This window comes from Podarcis erhardii (assembly GCF_964252035.2).
Source record: "Podarcis erhardii genome assembly, chromosome: 7".
Classification (NCBI taxonomy): domain Eukaryota; kingdom Metazoa; phylum Chordata; class Lepidosauria; order Squamata; family Lacertidae; genus Podarcis; species Podarcis erhardii.
The window spans coordinates 23,597,250-23,618,440 of record NC_138511.1 but is presented as its reverse complement, the minus strand read 5'-3'; the positions used below and the strand labels follow the sequence as shown (position 1 = coordinate 23,618,440).

The window sequence follows — 21,191 nt, the reverse complement described above, 5'->3', positions numbered from 1 at the left end:
TTCTCTCTTTTATTTTTCTCCTTTTTAAAAGCCAGATGGATTCCTTCCTCCTCTCTCTCTCTCAAAAAAACTTTTCCCTTGCCAAGTTTCCTCTGCTTTGAAGAAGATGGAGAACAAGAAGGGGGGGGGATCAGAACAACAACACAGGGTGCTTTTATCTGAATTGGGAAGGCAGAAAAAAGGAGACGAGGAGGGGGGAGAAATGGGTGAGGGTTTGAAGGAAGGGGGGAATGTGTTAAAAGCCTCTGAATTTTGCAGATACTCAGCCATCAGGCTGCTTTAACATTATAGTCGGTAATTGCAGCCACTGGTGCTCGGCCAACAAAAATGAGAGCAGAAAGAGACCCTGGATTCTTTCAAGAAAGGCTTTGAAGTTTACCCCATTGACTAAGAAATCCCTCCTATCAAGCTGGAGTTGTACAAATTAGGAGCTGGCAGATATAACCACCAAGTCACAAAGTGCCCATCATTATGAATAGTGGTGGGTGGGAGGGAAGGCAGGGAGAGGAACCAGACAATTACACAAACACATAATTGGGGTGGGGGGGCTCAAAAGAAGCCAGTCCCCTCCCAGTATCTTCCAGTACCATGCTTTAATTCCTCCCCTCTCAAAGAAATGGCTGGGAGCTATTCAGGTATGTACTGGAGCTAACTCTGTCCCAGACTATTCCAGTTTATCAAAAGGAGCTGATTTTCTTTCTTTCTTTCTTTCTTTTCTCTTTACCCCAGCCCAAGGGCCACATTCCCTTGTGGATAGTCTTCTGAAGGCCGCATATGTCAGGGCTGGGTGTGGCCAAGGAAAAGTGGGAGAGACAACAGATCTAACTTTCTATCTTTATACAGTAGGTTATATTCTAAGAATGCACAAAAATCAGTAGTGCCTACACACGTGCAAAGGCGCGCGCACACACACACACATGCACACACACACCCCAGCAAGCATAAGGCACTATTACCATTCAAGGCCAGTGAGGAATGTGCTCAGGACAGTGGGCATGGTCTTGGAGATAGTCCCGAGGAACAGACAGAGAGCCCTGGATGATGGCATTTGGCTCCCCAAACCTGAGGTTCCCTACCCCTGCTTGACCCAGCAAACTTGCCCAATGGGAGCTGCTGTGGACCAAGAATGTTCTTATTTCTATCACTTGTCACCTGTGCGACCACACAGTAGCCAAATTCTCAGGCTTGTGTCTCAAGTCCAGAATAAACCCCACTGAAATGAGTGGACCCAAGTTAGTCACATCCATTTAACTTCAGCAGGTTGACGTCGACTAGGGCTAACAATTGCATACAACCCCTGGGATCTGGATTTCACATGGAGGCATTGAAGATGCCAACCCTCTTCAGATGGGTTACTCTCCGTAGCAGAGGAATGGATTGGGCAACACACATAAGCACCACTGGGATAAAGAGGAGCCTCAGCTATTGATGGCTCTGGTGATGGCTGGTGCTAATTGAGACTGATGGGGTAGAAGGCAGGGATGTCAACAGTAGGTGGAGACAGAGCCAACCATTTCTGCTTTGGTCCCCTTCCTTTTCCTCCCAGCTGAGTACTACAAGACTGAGGCACCTGACAGCCAGGAACACCCTCTGGAATTATTGCAAAAAGGCAGACAGGTGGGGGCAGGCTGAAGTTAGCAAGGCAATGCACTGCTTGCCCTAATAGACCAGCATCTACTAAATGGCTCATCAGTTCTCTTAAAGAAAAGAGCTGACACATTCTATGGAGAGCCAGTGTGGCGTAGGGGTTAGGGTATTGGACTAGCACCTGGGAGGCCAGGGTTCAAATCCCCACTCAGCCATGAAGTGACCTAGGGCCAGACACAATCTCTCAGCCTAATCTGCCTCAGAGGGTTGTTGAGAGGACCAAATGTAGACCACCTTGAGTTCCTTGGAAGAAAAGATGGTATATAGACGAAATAAATAATCAAGTAACCTGGCATCATGCTTGTAAACGATATTGTCCTCTGTCCGATGAAATCCCTCCCAATAGGGTCATGATCCCACACCAAGAACCGAATCAGGGCGATTTCTGGCATGCAAATAGGGAACACCAGAGTTTCTTCCCACATTGGATTAAAACCTGCAAAGGGAAATAAAGAGGTGGAGGATAGCAAGAGAGTTTCATTATGGCTGAATCCTGGATGAGAGCTGGTTCACAGTGGCCTATGGATGAAATAGTTTCCCTGTGCATGCTGCGAGTTCACCCATGATTTATGGCCCTTTGTGGACCAATCTAAGAACCTTCCATTTACTAAGGTCTCTCTCAACTCTAAAAGGATGTTTGTCTAAAAGTATAACAGTCTGGTCCCTGCTGCAAGGAGCTTACAATCTCACTTTTGACAATAAGGAGAAGATAACAGAAAGTGGTTGTTGGAAGGAAGTTGCCTTTACTGGGGGATTTTTCCCCCTAGGCTTTGGCTTAAAGCTACAGGGCTGAACTGACGCTTCAGATAAATGTGGTATATGAAATATGGTGGGAGATTAGCAGCCAAACCTAGTAATTGCATATTCTTGCTAGTTAGCACAAGAAGGGTCTATGTGTCCACAGAGCTGTACTGCTGACAGGCAGATACTCGGGCCATAGAAATACAATTGGTAGAGAGGGTTCTGTGTGATGTCATTTCCCCTCCCCTGAGCATATAGTGCTTCCAGTTCCTCTCCCTTCTGTTTGGCCAGCCATGAGGGCAGATGAGCCCTGTGCTTTCTCCAGTCTCAGACACATGCCTCTAAGACTGGTTATACGGAAAATATAAATATTCTGCCTCCATAGTTTTTGCATCTACTATTGCTGTGAACCAATGCATGATTATAAACTAAATCAATCTTATTTTTAAACTTACTGTGCAAGCTGTTGCCTGGTTCTTTATTAAATGGGGTAAGAAGGGGGAAGCCAGTTTACTTCATAGCTGGACTTGCTCAAAAGAAGGCTTGCAGCCTAATTCCTATGTTTTTAATTTTTTTGTGGCCAAGGGTGGGATTTTAAAACCATTCAACCACAAGTGGGTGCTTGAGAGATAAACTGCAATCAACATATCCTCTCCTACCTATTAAAACTCATCCCACAACGGTGACTTCACACCACACACACAAATAATTCTTGTTTCCAGTCACCCTCGTGGGTGCAAGCAACTTCAGCATAACTTTGCTCTCATGCGCTGAATATATCAGAGACTGCGGATCATGCAGGAGTGAGGAGAAGGCAGCCGTACCATTGTCATCCACGACTCTTGTCTGCTCTTTACAGCAGTCCACAGGCAATCCGATTACTTCCACTTCCACAAATGGATCTATTATCTGGGAAAAGGGGGAGACGAGTAGACAATTACCATCATAATGCTGGGATAAAACAGAAAAAGCCACCCTGAAAAGCTTGACTGCAATGTTCTACTCTGGAATCCTTGTTTCAATCTAGACATTGGAGATCCAGTGTTCTGTGCCACTGCGCTATGGTCCTTCCCTGAATTCAGGGGGACTTACTTCAGAGTAGACATAGTCACAATTGCAGCCTATGGTCCCAGCTGCACCATATATTTAAAGGAGCGCCATACTACTTTAAACCGCCATGGTTTCCTCCCACAGAATTCTGGAAATTGCCATTCGTTAAGGGTGCTAAACATTATAAGGAGGACCTCCCTTATTTTGTTGTGATTAAAAACAACATAGAAAGTACAAACAGTTTTCAATGCTGAATTTTAATTGGTTGCGATCCAAACTCAGACCTACACCCTCAGGGTGAAGGGTGAATAAATAATAATAATGTCCCCACAGAGATACAATTCTTAAAAGTTCCCTGGCTAGAGGAATTGATTGCTAAAACACTCTGGGAACTGTAGCTCTGTGAGGGGGTCTCCTAACAACTCCCAGCACCCTTAACAAACTACAGTTCCCAAGATTGGGGGGGCCATGACCGTTTATGATACTGCTTTAGACGTATGTATGCAGATGGGGCCTTAGTTCCGATTTCAGCCAAAATTCAGATAAAGGCTTCCCTGTGAAACCTGTTCTACAGCTGTGGCGGTGCCCTGGGAATGGGGAAAGGCCTACCTTGAGCACAAAACACAAGCATGCCTCATTCCAGATCTAAATAAATGTGAAGTATGTGCAGCTGAACTATCAAATACAAGGAAGTGGACACCATGAAGGAATCAAAATTCAGAAAATACAGCATTGAGCCTGTATCTTGTACTCAAGCATCCTGCACGCAATGTCATGTCAAAAGCATCCAGCCCTCTCAGAATGGATACTTGAAGTTGCTTTTTGACTGAGAAACCAACTAACAACCGGAGAGAGGGGGGAGAGGAGAGGACCCATGCAGTAGACTCCCCCCTCCCCCCTATGCACCCAGTGAAAAAGTGTAAAGGCCAATACTGCCTCCCTGCCCCCCAAAAAACCCTATACTGGGGGTTTGACACTATGCAACAGATACCAAGAGGTGCACTAATGAAGCCCCATCCATCTTGGCTGACAAACCCAGCAGCTTTATAAATATTTACAGTGAGTTTCTGGGTTTAAACTTGGCTCTCCCTTGGAGGTGTTTCCCAACCCGTCCCCCCCCTAACCCCTTTTCTTCCCTGTGAAGTGGCATGAATAGGGCTCCTGCCACATTGATTGAGCATCTTGGCAGCGCTCAGCCATCTCCCCAAAGGCACTCTGTGGAAAAGAAAGCAAAGTCGGTCCCTCTTTGCACAAAGAGAAAAGGCTGAGCACCTGCTAGTCTCAGGGGGGAAGAAACGTGTTGCATAATTTGTCCCAAAAAACAAAAAAAAAAGGAGGCCGCAGGAAGTATCCACCCCCCACTCCGCCCCAGTCCAAACCCGTAATCAGAAAAGATAAAAGCCTGGGCCCATTTTAAGAACTCTGCAAGCAATTCATTAGACACATGTGTATGCATAGAGAGTATACATACATACATGTTCTCGCAAAAAAAAACCCCATCAGTGTTTTAGTGTGAATTTCTCACAATACACACATTCTTTTCAAAGCAATTTCCCCTAATATAATGCATTTTTTGTTTATCATTTCCACGAATACATGCATTTATATGCACACTCTACTCTTGTGTGGGTTTGCACATTTTACTTGGCTGGAGAACTGCGTTGCAAAATTAGCAGAAGGGCAAACTCCGAAGGATGGTTGTGTTTCAGTCTGAGCATCGTTTCATAGAATCATAGAACTTTAGAGTTGGAAGGGACCCCCAGGGTCATCTGGCCTGATGCTCTGCAACTAAAGTATTTCTGACAAGTGGCCACCCCACCTCTGTTTAGAAACCTCCAATGAAGGAGAGCCCGCCCCTTTCGGAAGCAGTCTATACCACTGTCAAACAGCTCTTACCACCAGAAAGTTCTCTCCAGTGTTTCAAAACGTGCCATTTATGTAAGTTTGCCTTTAAGTCTCAACTAGGGCCAGGGCCTTTTCAGTACTGGCCCCAACTTGGTGGAATGCTCTGTCACAAGAGACTAGGGCCCTACGGGACTTGACATCTTTCCGCAGGGCCTGCAAGACAGAGCTGTTCCACCAGGCCTTTGGTTTGGACTCAGTCTGACCCTTATGTTTTTCCTCCCCTTACGGTTTCGATCCATGGGCTACTTTTAAAATGAGGCTGCATTTTAAATTGCATTTTAACCTGTATTTTAAATTGTTTTGTTGTTGTTTTTCCCCTCCCTATTATGTTTTTATTGTAATTTTACTGGTGTTAGAGCCCAGCTCTGGCCAGGGAGGGCGGGGTATAAATAAAATTTATTATTATTATTATTATTATTTATTGGAATTGAAATTCTTGCCCATGGCCACCTGTGATTGTCTTTTCCCACTTAACAATTCCACTTAACTTAGCAGTACTGGAGGCTAGGCTTAAGTAAAGGTAAGTTGTAAAAGTGAGTGGAGCTGTGGTAGTCACTAGCACCAAGATTCTGCCTACAGCAATTGGTTCTGACAGCTGCTGCCAGAGGGCTCTCAGCACACAATGGCTGCGTTGCAAGCAGATGTCGCTGTGCTCTCCCCAGATCTCTCCGCACCTCTCTCTCCAGGTCCATACCTCTCCTCTGTCTCCCAGCATGGAGTCCTTGGGCTTGGGAAGCTGCTGCCCGCTGATGATTCGTAACACGAGCTGCTTCTTCATCTGGCCAAGCAGTGGGTCTTCGGAATTTGGGTTGAAGATCCCTGAGAAAGGTTTGCAGAACATACGCAGAGGTTTAAAGCAGAGCTAAGTTGTTTGCAAAATGCGCAATACGTGCATCAACTTCCGGACATGCCGTTCCATTGGCACAGGAAGCTCCCTTAATACTGAGCCAGACCATTGTCTACTCTGCAAACAGAAGCTCTCCCAGCTGCGCTCATTTTGAAACGGCATTGATCTGTTTGGGTTTTGCTGGAATTCCCAAGCAGTGCTGCTGCAAATGAGGCTGTTAGTCTAGAATGTAGAAATCAAACAGATACGATTCCTTCTTCTGGGGAGTGGGCAGCGGAGAGAAAGAAAAAGTCAATCAATCAGTCTTTATTATTGCAATCACAGATTGGCTACTAAATTACAGTCAGACAAACACAAAATGCCGTTTACAGGCCAGCAAAAGGCGAGAAAGACGCTGCCTTGTTAGGCAGTAAATTCGAAGTTAATGACACAGACTAATTCTTCCAAGCCTGTGATGAGATACAGGGATAACAAGAAGTGCACATCTCTCATTTTGTAGAAACACAGGCAGCAGCAGAGAGGACAAGAGGCTTGTCAGCAGAGCCAAGACAGCAAGATTTCATTAATTTAATCAGAGCCCAGCGGCTTGCAGACAACCAAGACAATGAAGCACAGTGTGAAGGCAATGCCAATGGCTCAGCCCTGTTCAAAATGCCTGCTTTGGCTGCCATGTGCAGGAGAGCAGATAACTGGTCTTAAGTAGGTAAAGAAAGACACAGATCCATCACAGGTGAGCCACAAAGCAAGGGAAGGCTCAGTGTGAACAAGGAAGAGAGCACAATCCAAATTGAAGGGGTTTTGAAAGCCTGCAGGGTAGCGCATCTGCTTTGCATGCAGAAGCCCCCGGGTTCAATTCCTAGCTTACCCAGCTAGACTGGGGAATGTCCCATGCCCAAAACCTTGGAGATCTGTTGCTGGCCAGGGGAAACTGCACAGGTATAGATGAGCCAATGGTCTGACTCCATTAGTTAGCTTTAGGAACATGGGCATCTGCTCACATTTATCCTTCCTTATCTTTGTGGAAGGGCTGCAGCTCAGTGTTAGAGCTTCTGCATTGCATGCAGGAGGTCTCAGGTTCAGAACCTGGAATCTCCAGCTAGAGCTGGGAATTGGCCCTGGTCTGAGACCCGGAAAAGCCTCTGCCAGTCAGTGCAGACAGTACTAAGGTAGATGGATCAATGGTCTGACTCTGTAGAAGGCAGATTCCTATCTTCCTATCTTAATAGGATGTGCCATTTCAGACAGTGAAACTTTATGTTTGCAAATTTCTTTTCGGAATCAATTTTTTTATAAAATTAAACTTTGAAATCTTTACATATATATTCCAGATTCCAAATTTGTTATACATTTCTCTTTAAACATTGACTTCTTGCCTTTGCCTCCATATTTTTTTGCAAATTTCTTCAGTGAGGGGTCTTTAAAATGTGTTCCTTGGTGTGAGGACTGAAATCTGGACAACATTGAAGCTTGGTAAGTCTATGTTTGATGAAGAAGCATGTAAACTGCTTTTGGAAAACTAATGAATTTTAATTTTACCTTCTGAAAAGAATCATAACAAATAAGCAATATTAATATATAACGTAACAGGGGTCGGCAAACTACGGTCTGCGGGCCGGATCCGGCCCAATTGCCCTCAGGATCCGGCCCGTGGACGGTCTGTGGATCGGCGTGGGGATTCTGTTCTTTAATTTTTTTTGGCCACAGAATGCTAAATGTCAGTTGAGAAACTGAGGGTAGGGAAGGAAATGGGGGGGTGGGTCCTTGGGGACATTGTGGTTGACTAGCTACAACCCTGAGCAGGCACACTCCTGTTTAAAAATGAAAATGCACTACGACATTTTGTTGCAGCGCACGCTTGTAATAACAGTACCATTATTAGTTAAATCTGAAATCTACATTCCCCTTACCTTGACACATACACTTGGGTTTGAGGACGTAGCCACAGTTTCCATTGGCACTGAACTTGGCGCGGTTCAACTGAAGCATTCTCCCCTCTGACTGGTAGTTTAGAGCAACTGCAATATTTGGAAGGGTGGAGAGAGAGAGATATAGGTGATAAATTGCATTTCTAAAAGCAAAGCTGTCAGAGCAAAATGAGATAGAGCTACGTTTGAAGGCAAAAGTGACTGGACAGACTTCTTGATGCCACGGATCCAGGCAGAAGAAAGAAAACTGAGAGCAAGTAAATATATCTAGAAATACATATATATTATTTTGTGCAATATCCCTGATGTGAAGAGCTGTGGCATTCAGCTACTTTTCTCACTTTTGAGAGATGGAGCTGAATCAGCACGCTGCACAGAAAAGGGCAGAAAAAAGCAGAGGAGACAGAATATGCTAAAGCATGCAAATTTGCAAAGGAGTGATAGGCCACCCAATTAATAAAGTTTGGGATTTGGCTGCAATGGTAAAATTAACATCTTATCTGAGAGCAAGAATTGCAAGCGAATATAGAAATAAACTCAGGGAGTACTTAATTCAATATTGCCAAGGAAATAATTACATCCCATGAAAGCAAGTTCAAGTAGGTTTTAACGGGTTCCTATTTTTAGTGGAAATGTTGTAATTTTATGCTAAGACCTATTTTCCTGCAGAAGGCTATGATTTGGGGGAATTCTGCACCAGACCCAAGGGCTGCCCCTGCATGCAGAGCAGTACAGTAATCCAGGCTTGAGGTTACAAATACATGGACTGCATGCTGTTTCTATTCAGGAATGACTGCAGTTGGTGAATTAGACAAAGCTGGCAAAAGGTACACACTACCCCACTTGGGCCTCTAGCGACAAAGATGTATCCAGGAGGACCCACAAGCTACACACTTGCTCCTTCAGAGGAGTGCAACTCCATCCAGAGCAGGTAACTTTTTTTGGTCAAAGGTAACTTGCCAATTTCTCGACTTTTCCCTGATCATTTGTCTATGAAAAGCCAGTAGGGTGTTTTACTACCCCAATCTGCTAACATGGGGCTGCGGTAGCAAATGCAACCCAAAGGAAGAATTAAATGCATTCCAGGGTCAAACCGCAGAGCCTAGGACTTGCCAATCAGAAGGTCGGCGGTTCGAATCCCCGCGACAGGGTGAGCTCCCGTTGCTCGGTCCCTGCTCCTGCCAACCTAGCAGTTCCAAAGCACATCAAAGTGCAAGTAGATAAATAGGTACCACTCCGGTGGGAAGGTAAACGGCGTTTCCGTACGCTGCTCTGGTTCACCAGAAGCGGCTTAGTCATGCTGGCCACATGACCCGGAAGCTGTACACCGGCTCCCTCGGCCAATAAAGCGAGATGAGCGCCACAACCCCAGAGTCCGCCATGACTGGACTTAATGGTCAGGGGTCCCTTTACCTTTACCTAGTGTCATTTTATGCCACAGGCAATTTTGTCTTTGTTTCCAGAAGAAAAACTGTGCATGGCAACTGGCTGAAATTTGGGGACATAGTACAAGTGACCATTTGTGACCATGTCCTAGAAAGGCTACCATGCAGGTCCGTTTATGTGTTACTCGCACAATGAAAAGTGCACCGGGAGAAGTTTTGGCCCCACAAATTGGATGAAGGTTTCGTGGAAATAGAAGCTTCTTCAAAGCAAGTTTCCACTTTGTTTTAAACACAGCAGGCTTTGTAGGCAAAACAGCATCCAATTGACAGCGAAGCTTTTCTGCTTTCCCATCTACCTTCCTCCTTCCTCAAAGCCTTGCCTCTGGCTCCTCCTTACCCAATTGGCACCCAGCATTCCAGAAGGGCTGAGGGTTGTAATTACTGGAGTCCACGCGATAGGAAGAAGGGTAGATTCGCGACAGCTGGTGTTGGTTGAAGCGCAGATACTGGGCCGGCTTTTGTTGGAGGATCTGGTGAGCTTTCGTTTCGCTGAAAGAGGAGACTTGCCAACTGGAAGAGACTGGAATGAAGGCAGGGAGAGTGCATTGCCTCTTTTAGTTATTTAACAAATACGACCGGCATTCACTGATTTTTCTGCTTTCAGATCATAAGGGACTACATATTTGCATTGCATTTCCTTAACACTAAAATGAATGTGGTGGAGTAACATAACAACAATGTAAATTATACTTGTTACATAATTCTGCCACAGCAGACAGAGAAGAATAACATAATTTTGGGTGGAAGATGAGCTGCAGCAGAACAGAAACAGGGCTGCATGTGATGAATACAGAGTGGAACAGAAACTGAGGCCTTCTTCCCCGTCCCTGCTTCTAGACAAAGGTGCATGGGACTGCAGCGTATACCTGCAAAGTTACCCACAGTTTCCCTTCTTATTTTGTCCTTATAGCAGGCCACCTACCTTCAGATTCTACGTCATGGATCCCAACGGATTTAGTGTATTTCACCAGGTCGGAGAGCGCTCGGGATAATTTCATGGTTTTCTTCTGTCGGTTTGTTCTATGGGAACAAAGCACATTGTGCTCGTCAGTTCTGATCCAGGGGGTTTGGGGAATTAAGAGAACAGAAATACTCAGCAGCAACAAGAAACAAGCAAACAAAGGACTGGAGGAGAAGGCAACATGTGTGGGAGTTGGTGAAACAATAGGTACCCATGGAAATAGAACACAAAATGCTGTCATTGTCAAATCAACTCTGAGCTGTTCTGATTAAACTTTAGCACCAAACAGCACCTGAGACTTTCTGCACACAAAATCATGTGCTCTATTGCTCAGCTACAGGTGCTCATAATGGGTGCTTGAGGAGCTACTATGCACCAATTCAGTTCATCTGGCTCAGTACGGTCTACTCTAACTGGGAATGACCACAAGCAGGTATACTCTGTGTCTGGAGTTTTGCAGATGAGGCCGTCTGTGTGCATTTGCACAAACCAGTCCAATTCAATCATGTCCTTAGGGATAGGGATGTTGGAGAAACAGGAATGGAAATTGCCAATATTCATTCCTTCGCCCTAGGTCCAGAATGGAAATCAATCCCACAAATACAATCAGTATTTGCTGCTGCTGTTGCTTTCAATCTGCAAATGATATGTAATTGATTATGTCCCCCTGCCCTCCATTTGCGTTGTGTTTCCTTTGCACTGAAATTAATGGACTGGAACAAAATAATGGCGACGGGAAGAAATTTAACATCATGAAGCAATTGTTCTGTCATGGCTAGCATTTGCAGCTTGCTCGATGGATCGATTCCCCCCTCTTCCTGTTTCAGGAGTTCTCCCATTTGACACCCCAAGCCAATTTTTGGGTGCACATGGCTTCCACAAGTTGAATCCCAGCCAATGTAACTTGCATAACCACTCATATAATTCCACCACAGCAGACAGCAAGAGAAATGATGTAGTTTTGGGTGGGAGATGAAGTGCAGTGGAAGGGAAACGGTGCTCCGTGTGAGAAATGCAGGGCAGAAGGAGAAATAATACCTTCTCACATCTCTAGCCATGAAGCACATGCAGGGCCGGCCCTTACATGAGGTAGTTGGCAGATTCTGGGGGAAGGGAATGGTGGCGAGGTGACGCAGGATAGAGCTGTGTATGCCTAAATTAGCCTAGTGCTCTCTGGGATGGTGGAAGTCCATGTCCCACCACCAAGGCTGAAGTAAGAGTCAACTATCAATCTGGTCAGCTTCTGAATGAGGAACAGGGTGAGGTGGCCCCATGTTGTCTTTCACCAGAGGCAGCAAAACATCTTGGATCAGCCCTGAGTGAGTAGGTAGGTGGATTATCTGGACTCCGGAGATTTAATCACAGATTGGAATAAAGAAAAGCATGGTGGAACTCCATCTTGCCCAGATACTTCGTCTGGTTGCAGCTCAAGCGACAAAAACACCAACTTTGCATACAGAAAGTCCCAGGTTCAACCCTCCCCCCCCCAGCATCTTCAGGTAAGGCTAGGAGTGGGAAAGACCTCTGCCTGAACACTGGGAAGCCACTGACAGTTGGTGTAAACCAGGGCTTCCCGAACATGGGTCTCCAGCTGTTTCTGGACTACAACTCCCATCATCCCTAGCTAGCAAGACCAATGGTCAGGGGTGATGGGAATTGTAGTCCAAAAACAACTGGAGACCCAAGTTTGGGTAAACCTAGTGTAAGCAATAGAGAGCTAGATGGACCAATGGTCTGACTGGGCATAAGGCAGCATTCTGGAGCTCTGTGGTGGAACATTGGTTGTGTATGCAGAAGGTTCCAGGTCCAGGTCCAGCATCTCCAGGTGGAGCTGGGAAGCATCCTTTTCTTCAACCCTGCCAGTCAGTGTGGACAATGCTGAGTTAGATGAACCAATGGTCTTATTCAGTTTAAGGCAGCTTCAGATTTTCCTCCAGACCAGACCAGGCATAGGCAAACTTGGCCCTCCAGATGTTTTGGGACTATAATTCCCATCATCCCTGACCACTGGTCCTATCAGCTAGGGATGATGGGAGTTGTAGTCCCAAAACATCTGGAGAGCCGAGTTTGCCTATGCCTGCTCCAGACCATCTTCCACCCTTCAGGTATGGCAGGAGGATGTGGTTAGCTGGTAGTGAGTTAAATGTTTTTTGCTCATGTGGAAAGTCATGTTTTACTCTTGATGCTCCAGCCTTGAGCTTTGGCTCAGAAAATCCTGAACTTTCCCCCCCTAGGTCTGTATGTTTTTAAAATTATCTGCAATCACAAGGCCTACAAACATCACACACACACACACACACAAACACACACGCCCTAAACCCATTCCATTTCACTGTCTCTGTCCCATCCGGTTAGACTTGATCAAGAAACCAGTCCATTTAGGCAAAGTTGTTCTGCACATGTATCTGTTCAAAGAAAGGGCATTGCCACTTACTTGCTGTAATGTACTGAGCCTCTGGCTAAATTTCCTTGACAGTCAAGGTCATCCTCACCCTCTTCCAGACTTGATGCCCTTTTCAGTTTGCTTCCTTTTTTCTGCACCAAATGGGAAGACACATCCAGAGTTAAAGAAAGCCACAGGTGACATTTGCATATATCCTTGCAGGCCCAGGTGTGGATACAGAGGCCCATCTTATCAAATGGAAACATATCACAAGGCATAGGTAACTCCTCAGAGAGACTGTGCTTTGAGGAGAGAATCTTTCCAGTGTGAGTGTCATTTGCCTACACGGCCATATGGCAGCAACCATATATAAGAGAGAGGCACTGGAAAGCTTGAAGGAGCCCCAAAGTTTGCAGAGAGGAAGATCTCCACCCCACCCTCAAAGCCACCCAATGAGGACTGAGCGTCCTCAGTGGGCCTGGAATGCCAGCTGGCTGTTGTAGGGAGGGGGTTGGAATGGAGTATCCTGGAAATGGGCATGTCCCAAACCCTGTACAGCAGCACTCCCTCACTGCAACATTTTGTGGTAGGTTCCACTTGTTATTTGTAAGAGAGTTGGAAGGTAGCATGATGAAGGCACGATTTCCTCCTAGTGTACACCAGGGGAAGAAGCAGACTTCATGCCTGCGGTATCTACTTTCTGTTTTACTAGGCCAACATGAGTCACCAACTGGAGCAAGGTATAAAAGGCATTCGATTAGAATGAAAGAACAGGGTCCTTGCATTCTGATAGCAAGTTCAAACTAGTACTGGCAACATTGTGGTTCAACTTGAACTTGCAAAGAATCGATCTTTTGGTGTGTTGGAACTCTTTTCCCATTGATATTAGGCACTGTATTGTTTTCGGAGCCTGTTAAAAACCATTTTTTTCTTCCAGCGAGCCTATTCAGGCATGTAATTTTAGTGTGGATTTTTGACATCTGATTTTAGTGCATCTATTATTATTATTATTATTATTATTATTATTATTATTATTATTTTAAAAAAGTAAGAATAATAATTAGTTTATAATATAAATGTTGTCATGTAATTTGCTTTATTGGTATTTTAACTGAATGGCTTAGTGCAAACTATTTGGAGCTATTTTGTTCTGGTATATAAAATTGTGTTGAAGAAAAGAAAAAGAAAAAGGCTAGGGCAGAGATGTGTATTTTCTTCTTATGAAACACTCTAAAACACAGCGCACACTGAAACTGCTGTAACAACGAACAACAGATAACATTAACAATAACAGTATTTGTGGAGACAATTAACCTAGATCAGTCTTGAATCATAGAGTTGGAAGAGCCCTGAGGATCATCAAGTGCAGCCCCCCTGCCCCCTTGCGATGCAGGAATATGCAGCTGTCCCTTACGGGAAGTGAATCTGCAAACTTGGTGTTATCGGCAGCACACTCTAACCAACTGCTTCCAAAGATTCCTGGCAACTGTGGTTTGATAATGTTGCCGAGAGTTGTTAGGAGCACCCTATTCTCCTCCAAGAGTGGTTTAACCCTTCCAGGAAACTGTAGGAATCAGACCCAGCCCAAGACATTTCGGCACCTGAAGCGGATTCCCAAAATGCCCCCCCCCCACCAGGGAAGAAGAGCTGAGGTAATATCTACATCAGGAACAGGGTAGGAAGAAAGCTCAGCATTAGGCTGTGGTGTCTTGTAGATCTTGCTGTCTGAGGCAGTTGCCTCACCTTGCCCCATGAGTGGGCCAGCCCTACTAGTAACTGTAGCTCTCTAAGGGGGGGGGTAGGTGTCTCAACTCTCAGCGCCTTCAACAAACTACAGTTCCCAGGATTATTTGGGGGAAGATATGGCTGCTTAAAGTGATAGGGTACTACACTGCCGGTAGGGTCATAGTTTGTACAACCACTTTGGATGTTTTCATGCAGCTGCCCCCCAAGTTTCATGCAGCTGCCCCCCAAGTTTCCCTGCTTTCATGTGGGGCAAATTTCAACAGGGAGCCCATCATGTTCCTGATGTGATCCCTGATTGCCTGGGGGCACTCTGGGAAAGGAAAAAAAAATGGCACCACAGCAGCACCGAAAAAAATGGCAACATTTGCGCCTCAAAACCTTTCCCATAAAAATGTAAGTGATTCTCAGGACTTTATCTCCCCTATGGGCCAAAATAAACATGGAGGGGGAAAACACTCAGCTCTGCTCTTAAATGTAGCTTTTGAGGTCCACATTGGTGTTACTTTAGAATGTGCATCAGTCTCATGTCAGTTTCAATCTAAAGAAAAGGTGCTTAAGAGAAAATGAAGGGTGCTGCCTTGACAACCATGACTGGCTGTATAGCACTGTGACGTCATATTTGCTACGTGATCCCTTACTGGTTGCGCCTTTCTGTTCTAAATTTTTTAATGGCTTGGATGTTTGAGCTTTTGCAGGGAAAGCAGAGCAATTTGTGTCTATTCCTAGGAATAAATGAATAACCTTGCGCTTGGAAAAACTCCCCATCAGCGATCGGTTGTGGCGTTTGTTGATGACAGCATCCTCCCCGGATTCCACATCCTCCTCATGTTTGTTCTACAATAGCAAAGAAGGACAACATGCAAGACTGTCAATGACAAGACGGACTGACAGGAAGGCAGGTGGACAGCCTGACAGATGTACACAAAATACACTGTTTTAAACATCCTTGCACAGCATTTCGGACTTTCCGATGCTTCCTGGTACCAGAGTAAGAAAGTGCCATTTCATTAGGTAGTATGTATCCTACATATGGGATGCGGGTGGCACTGTGGGTTAAACCACAGAGCCTAGGACTTGCAGATCAGAAGGTCAGCGGTTCAAATCCCCGTGACGGGGTGAGCTCCCGTTGCTCAGGCCCTGCTCCTGCCAACCTAGCAGTTTGAAAGCACATCCAAGTGCAAGTAGATCAATAGGTACCGCTCTGGCGGGAAGGTAAATGGCATTTCCGTGCGCTGCTCTGGTTCACTAGAAGCGGCTTAGTCATGCTGGCTACATGACCCGGAAGCTGTACGCCGGCTCCCTCAGCCAATAAAGCGAGATGAGCGCCGCAAACCCAGAGTTGGCCACGACTGGACCTAATGGTCAGGGGTCCCTTTACCTTTATCCTACAGAAAGAATACCTCCCTAGTCATCTTTTAATATATATATATATTTGGGGGGGGGGAGTAGAATGCTTTTTTATTCTGCCTTTCCTTTAGGAAGCTCAGGGCAGTTTATACCAGCTTTTTACCCTCACAACAACCCTGTATGGCAGCAAATGCCCAAAAGCTACAGCGCCTAGCAACCACCAGAAATTGGTACAAGCACAAATCAGTAGCAAATCTGGATGCTTGCTAGGACAAGCACAAAAGAAGCAGAGACAAAAGCTAATAACATCACTAATAATATATATATCACTAATAATGATCAGTACAAACTGAGATTAACAACAATGTCTAAATACTGTTGTCTTTGCTGACATCTGTATAAAACTGTGGTGGGTTTTTTCGAGTTGCTAATACAAAGATGGCATCCTTGCTTGTAACAGTTTTGTTGTGATCTGCCAAGAAATAGGAACTCACGAGGAACCCATGACGTTCCAGAAATTACTACAATTCAGTACCCAACTATTAGGCTATGTTTGCTGGTGGTGGTGATGGGAGTTGAAGTCCAGCAAAAGTTTCCAGAGGGCCACAGGTTCCCGTAAGTCCTGTTTTAAATGTATGTCAGCAAAACCTCTGAAATGTATTTTCCATACAACAGCTTTCCTGAAGCCCCCGGCGGCTGGTTAAAAGCTCTGGGAAAGAGACCAGGAGCACTTATGAGTTGAGCTGTTCTGAGTGTGGCAGGCTTAGTACATCTTTAGAAACAACACATTATGAAATTTACATATAAGCGAGTCCAGGGGACAGGGGGTGTGGAATTAAAAAAGGAGAGATATTTTCATATGAAACCTCCTGGTTATTAAAAAGTGCTTCATTTTATTATGGAAAACAAGATCGCTTGCACTGTGTAAGGGAGGCAGAAATCACCTGTGTGCCTTTTATGCTCTAGTCGCCTCATGTCAGCAACCAATGGAAGCTCCGCGCCTCTCAGAAATCTCACTCACCTGGCCTCCTCATTAACTGTGCGCATTCGGCTATGGAAGCCAGAGTCATTAATAAACAATTTGGAAAGAAAGCTAATAAAAATCCAACAAAGTCAGCTACTAAAGACTGCGTTCTCAGCCCTCCCCATTTCCATTTCTAAAGTTTGCCACGTTGCATTATTCATTTTGGGTGACAGATTATCCCCTGGATGGAATGGGTGCCATTAAATGGGGGAGGGAGATAAACAACCTGGTGCTAATCAAAACATCGTTATTGAAGATACAGAGAGAAAAAGAGCTCTATCCTAAATGGACATCAGTGGGAAGAAATGTGTTCCTGCATTTTCATAAACAATGAAAAGAGCTAAGAGGAAATCAATACGAGATGAGGCATTACTCAGCTGTTCTGCCTTGTTAACAATTGCCACCAAGAATCAGGTCAGGGAATAATACTAGCAAGCCTGCTTCAGATTGACCCAGGGAGCAGGCAGGGTCCATTCCTAGGAGGCCTAGCTGAAGGAAAGCCTACATGCAAGGACTACACAGCAAAAGGAGCTGTATTACGTAAAATGAAAAGAAGAAATCTGCTACGCAAGTAGCCACCCTCTTAAGGATGGTAGCCCATATGCTTTAGCCTTCAGGGCCAGAATAGCTACTCATCCCTCCCTGTCTCCCAGAGTGGAAATTAACTGGAGGCCAGTTATTTATTTATGACATTTATTTCTCACCTTTCCCTCCAAGAAGTCCAGGGCAGCATACATAGTCTCTTTCCTCCCCTATTCTTATCCTAGTCAGGCAGAGAAACAGTGACTGTCCTAAGTATCATGTCTGAGTGGAGATTGGGACCTGGGTCTCCCCAATCCTAGCCAGACACTCTAACAACTACGCTTTCCAAGGCAAGGAGAAGGTATCCTCTTCTCTTGAATGTGGCCCATGACCCTAAGAGATTCCACCTCTCTCTTTCTGCTGGGGGACTGGGGAGGCAGCTTAAACACTAACACTTTGGATCCAACTCATGAGATGTGCCAGCTTTATTGGTCTCTGATCTAGTTACTACATACCGGTCCCCAACCTGCAACCTTACACCCAATTGCTTGGGAGCCCAGGCCATTTAAAAACAGCACTCGGTATCCCTAGGAAATGTTTCAGAAGATTTGCATCAATTAAGTTCATGTGATTGGGCAGAGGGGACACTCTAAAACAGGAATAGGGAACCAGTGACCTTCCAGATGTTTGCTGGACTGCAATGGCCACCATCATCCTTGAGCATCAGCCCCGCTGGCTGGAACTGATGGGAGCAAAAGCATCACCTGGAGGACTAGTTTTCGTAGCCCTGCTTTAAAAGGACAGCAAGTTTCCATTGTTATAATTGATAGACTAAGCAACCAGAGCTTTAGTTGATTCATAGGAAGGGGACAATTTTCATCACGGAGTGGAAATTTCTCATATAAATTAAAGGCAGCAAATTAAGGGCATGTTTTGGGAGGGGGTTGGAATACTGAGTGCCAGTGTGGTGCTGTGCATAAGTCAGTAGAACAGCCTTTGGCAACCTGACAAGCCGTTTTGCACTACAACCAAATTAGTTTTTTGCTAAACATTTGTCTCCTGGCATTCCTTGGATGCAAAAGGTGACTATGACCTGGCTCCCTTTCACCAAGTCTGTGTGGAACTCTGCTGGCCAGTTGTAGTGTTAAGAGATGCAGTTCTTTTGCAACGCTAATGTAGATTTGTTTTTTGCATATGCAGGTCACCCCAGTGTGTGGCTCCTGGTATGCGGTAGGCAACTGCTACTGCATATGACACAATGGTAGGTTTCTTAACACTTCAGATGGAAGACTTCAGCTTCCATCCCCAGCATCTTCTGGTAAGGCTGGGAGTGTTCCCAAACTGAAACCGTGGAGGAGAGCAGCTGTCTACCAGGGTAGACAATCCTTAGCCGGATGGACCAATGGCCTGACCTGGTAAATGGCAGCTTTCTTTGTTCTACTTTAGCCATCAATTTGCACCTGAGCCATTATTTCAACCTAGAATCTTGGGGTTCTAGTTTTGTTTTCAAAAAGTTGCTCATATAAGCCTCTCAATCCCTGGTGTCACGAGCAGACTAGGGCTGAGAAGGCTAAGGTATATCTGAAGGAGTGTCTCCACCCCATTGTTCTGCCCAGACACTGAGGTCCAGCGTCGAGGGCCTTCTGGTGGTTCCCTTGCTGCGAGAAGCCAAGTTACAGGGAACCAGGTAGAGGGCCTTCTCGGTAATGGCACCCAACCTGTGGATGGCCCTCCCATCAAAGAGAAAAACAACTACCAGATTTTTCGAAGACATCTGAAGGCAGCCCTGTTTAGGGAAGCTTTTAATGTTTAATAGGTTATTGTATTTTAATATTCCGTTGGAAGCTGCCCAGAGTGGCTGGAGAAACCAAGCCAGATGGGCGGGGTATAAATATTATTATTATTATTATTATTATTATTATTATTATTATTATTATTAGTGTTCATGCCCCCACAATGCTCACCAGATGACCCCTGGCATTTTGTTTATTTTTATTTATTGCATTTTGTACCCCACCTTTTTCTCCAAGGTTCTCCTCTTCCCCAGATTATCCTCACAACAACCCTGTGAGGTAGGTTAGGTTGAGAGGCAATGACTGGCTCCAAGGTCACCCAGTGAGCTTCATGGCCGAGTTGGGATTTGAACCCTGGTCCTAGTCTGGCACTCCACCCACAGCACCACACCAGTTCTGCAGCAAGTGAGCCTAACCTACATCACAGGGATGTTGTGAGGATAAAAGGCAATTTATCTCACAATGAGCTCTGAAGAGAAAGCATTATCTTGTTCTCCTGGGACTCAGAGGGAAAGCAGACACAAGGGTCAGGTCAGGTCACGTAGAGCCAAGCAAAGCAAGACCCTGAGAGCTGAGAAAGGGAAGTTGTTGTCCCAGAAAAGCTTAAGAAGGTTGACAGGGCCTTCCCCCCAGTGGCTCCAGCCCTGTTCCCCAGGGATGCTGTCTGACAAGGGCCTACAGCCAACTCTGCAGCCACATGGCCTTGCGCGGCTGTGTAGCTACAGGGAATCTGAGGATAATGGGAGGCTGCAGTGGTGGAAGAAGAGGTCTGAGAGCTATCTTCCCCCAATTGGATTTACAGAAGGGAACAAGGCAAGGATGTCCATTATCTCTGCTACTTTTCATTCTGGTCCTAGAAGTGTTGCTTAGAGATATTCGGCAAGATGAGAGGATTGTGGCAATAAAGATTAAAAAAGAAACTAAGAGCATATGCTGATGACAATGTTAACTCTGGAAAGGCCATTGCAGGGAGCAGGAACTCTTACGGACAAACTAAATGACTTCGGTACATTAGCAGGTTTTAAGACGAACCACCAGAAATTGAAAATTTTAACAAAGAATATGACAACAGAAAACCAGAAGGTTTTGCTGGAGAAAACAGGGCTTCAAATTGAAAAAAAAAAGTTAAATACTTGGGTATCACTATGGCAAATATGAATTGTACATTGTTTCAAAATAAATATGTAAAAACATGAACTAAAGGCAATTATAATAGGTAATCGAATATATTATTCTCTCTCTTTCTCTTTCTCTTTCTCTTTCTCTTTCTCTTTCTCTTTCTCTCTCTCTCTCTCTCTCTCTCTCTCTCACACACACACACACACACACCCTGAACAGGACTTGTTCACAATAACATGTTCTTGTAACATGTCACTGAATGTCATGGGTCCCATGGTGCCAACCTGCCTGGGAACTGGGACACAGAAGGCGTAGACTCATGTTGACTTCAATACATTTTTTTAAAAAAAATAAAAAATGAACAAATGCTGTGAATCAGCTCTACTGCTGAAAAAAACCCCACGCAGAATTAAATGAATGAGTGTCTTTGGGGCCCGTGAATCATAACTCCTCTAGAGGGCAGCACTCCATCACAGAGACAGCTGAGCCCCAGTGACAAAGGCAGCCAATCCTTCACCCTTTCTCTCTCCCTCGCTCTCTGTGAAATAAATCCATCAAGACTGCTGGGCTCTCCCAGAGCGGTTTGTTCACACAAGCACAAACTGCATTTGATTTGTCGTCACTCGATTACTTAGAACATGACGCCTTGCAGATGAATTGAGTGAAGTGAATCCACTGAAAAGCATGGCGTTTGTCTGTGCCGTTCAATTTGCAATGCTTCATACATGAAATTTAG

At 45.2% G+C, this 21,191-nt stretch overlaps 1 protein-coding gene across 1 annotated transcript in view; it reads right to left on the bottom strand.

Annotated features, from left to right (window-relative positions):
* The window catches only part of PLCH2 (phospholipase C eta 2), a 115,198-nt gene that overhangs the window by 25,819 nt on the left and 68,188 nt on the right, over nucleotides 1–21,191 (bottom strand). The window contains exons 12-19 of the mRNA XM_081871459.1: nucleotides 15,392–15,484; nucleotides 12,956–13,056; nucleotides 10,483–10,580; nucleotides 9,898–10,080; nucleotides 8,098–8,205; nucleotides 6,038–6,162; nucleotides 3,213–3,297; nucleotides 1,937–2,083 (exon numbers count right to left, since the gene is read on the bottom strand). Coding sequence (XP_081727585.1) covers nucleotides 1,937–2,083; nucleotides 3,213–3,297; nucleotides 6,038–6,162; nucleotides 8,098–8,205; nucleotides 9,898–10,080; nucleotides 10,483–10,580; nucleotides 12,956–13,056; nucleotides 15,392–15,484 — 940 coding nt within the window. The remainder of the gene's footprint in view (nucleotides 1–1,936; nucleotides 2,084–3,212; nucleotides 3,298–6,037; nucleotides 6,163–8,097; nucleotides 8,206–9,897; nucleotides 10,081–10,482; nucleotides 10,581–12,955; nucleotides 13,057–15,391; nucleotides 15,485–21,191) is intronic.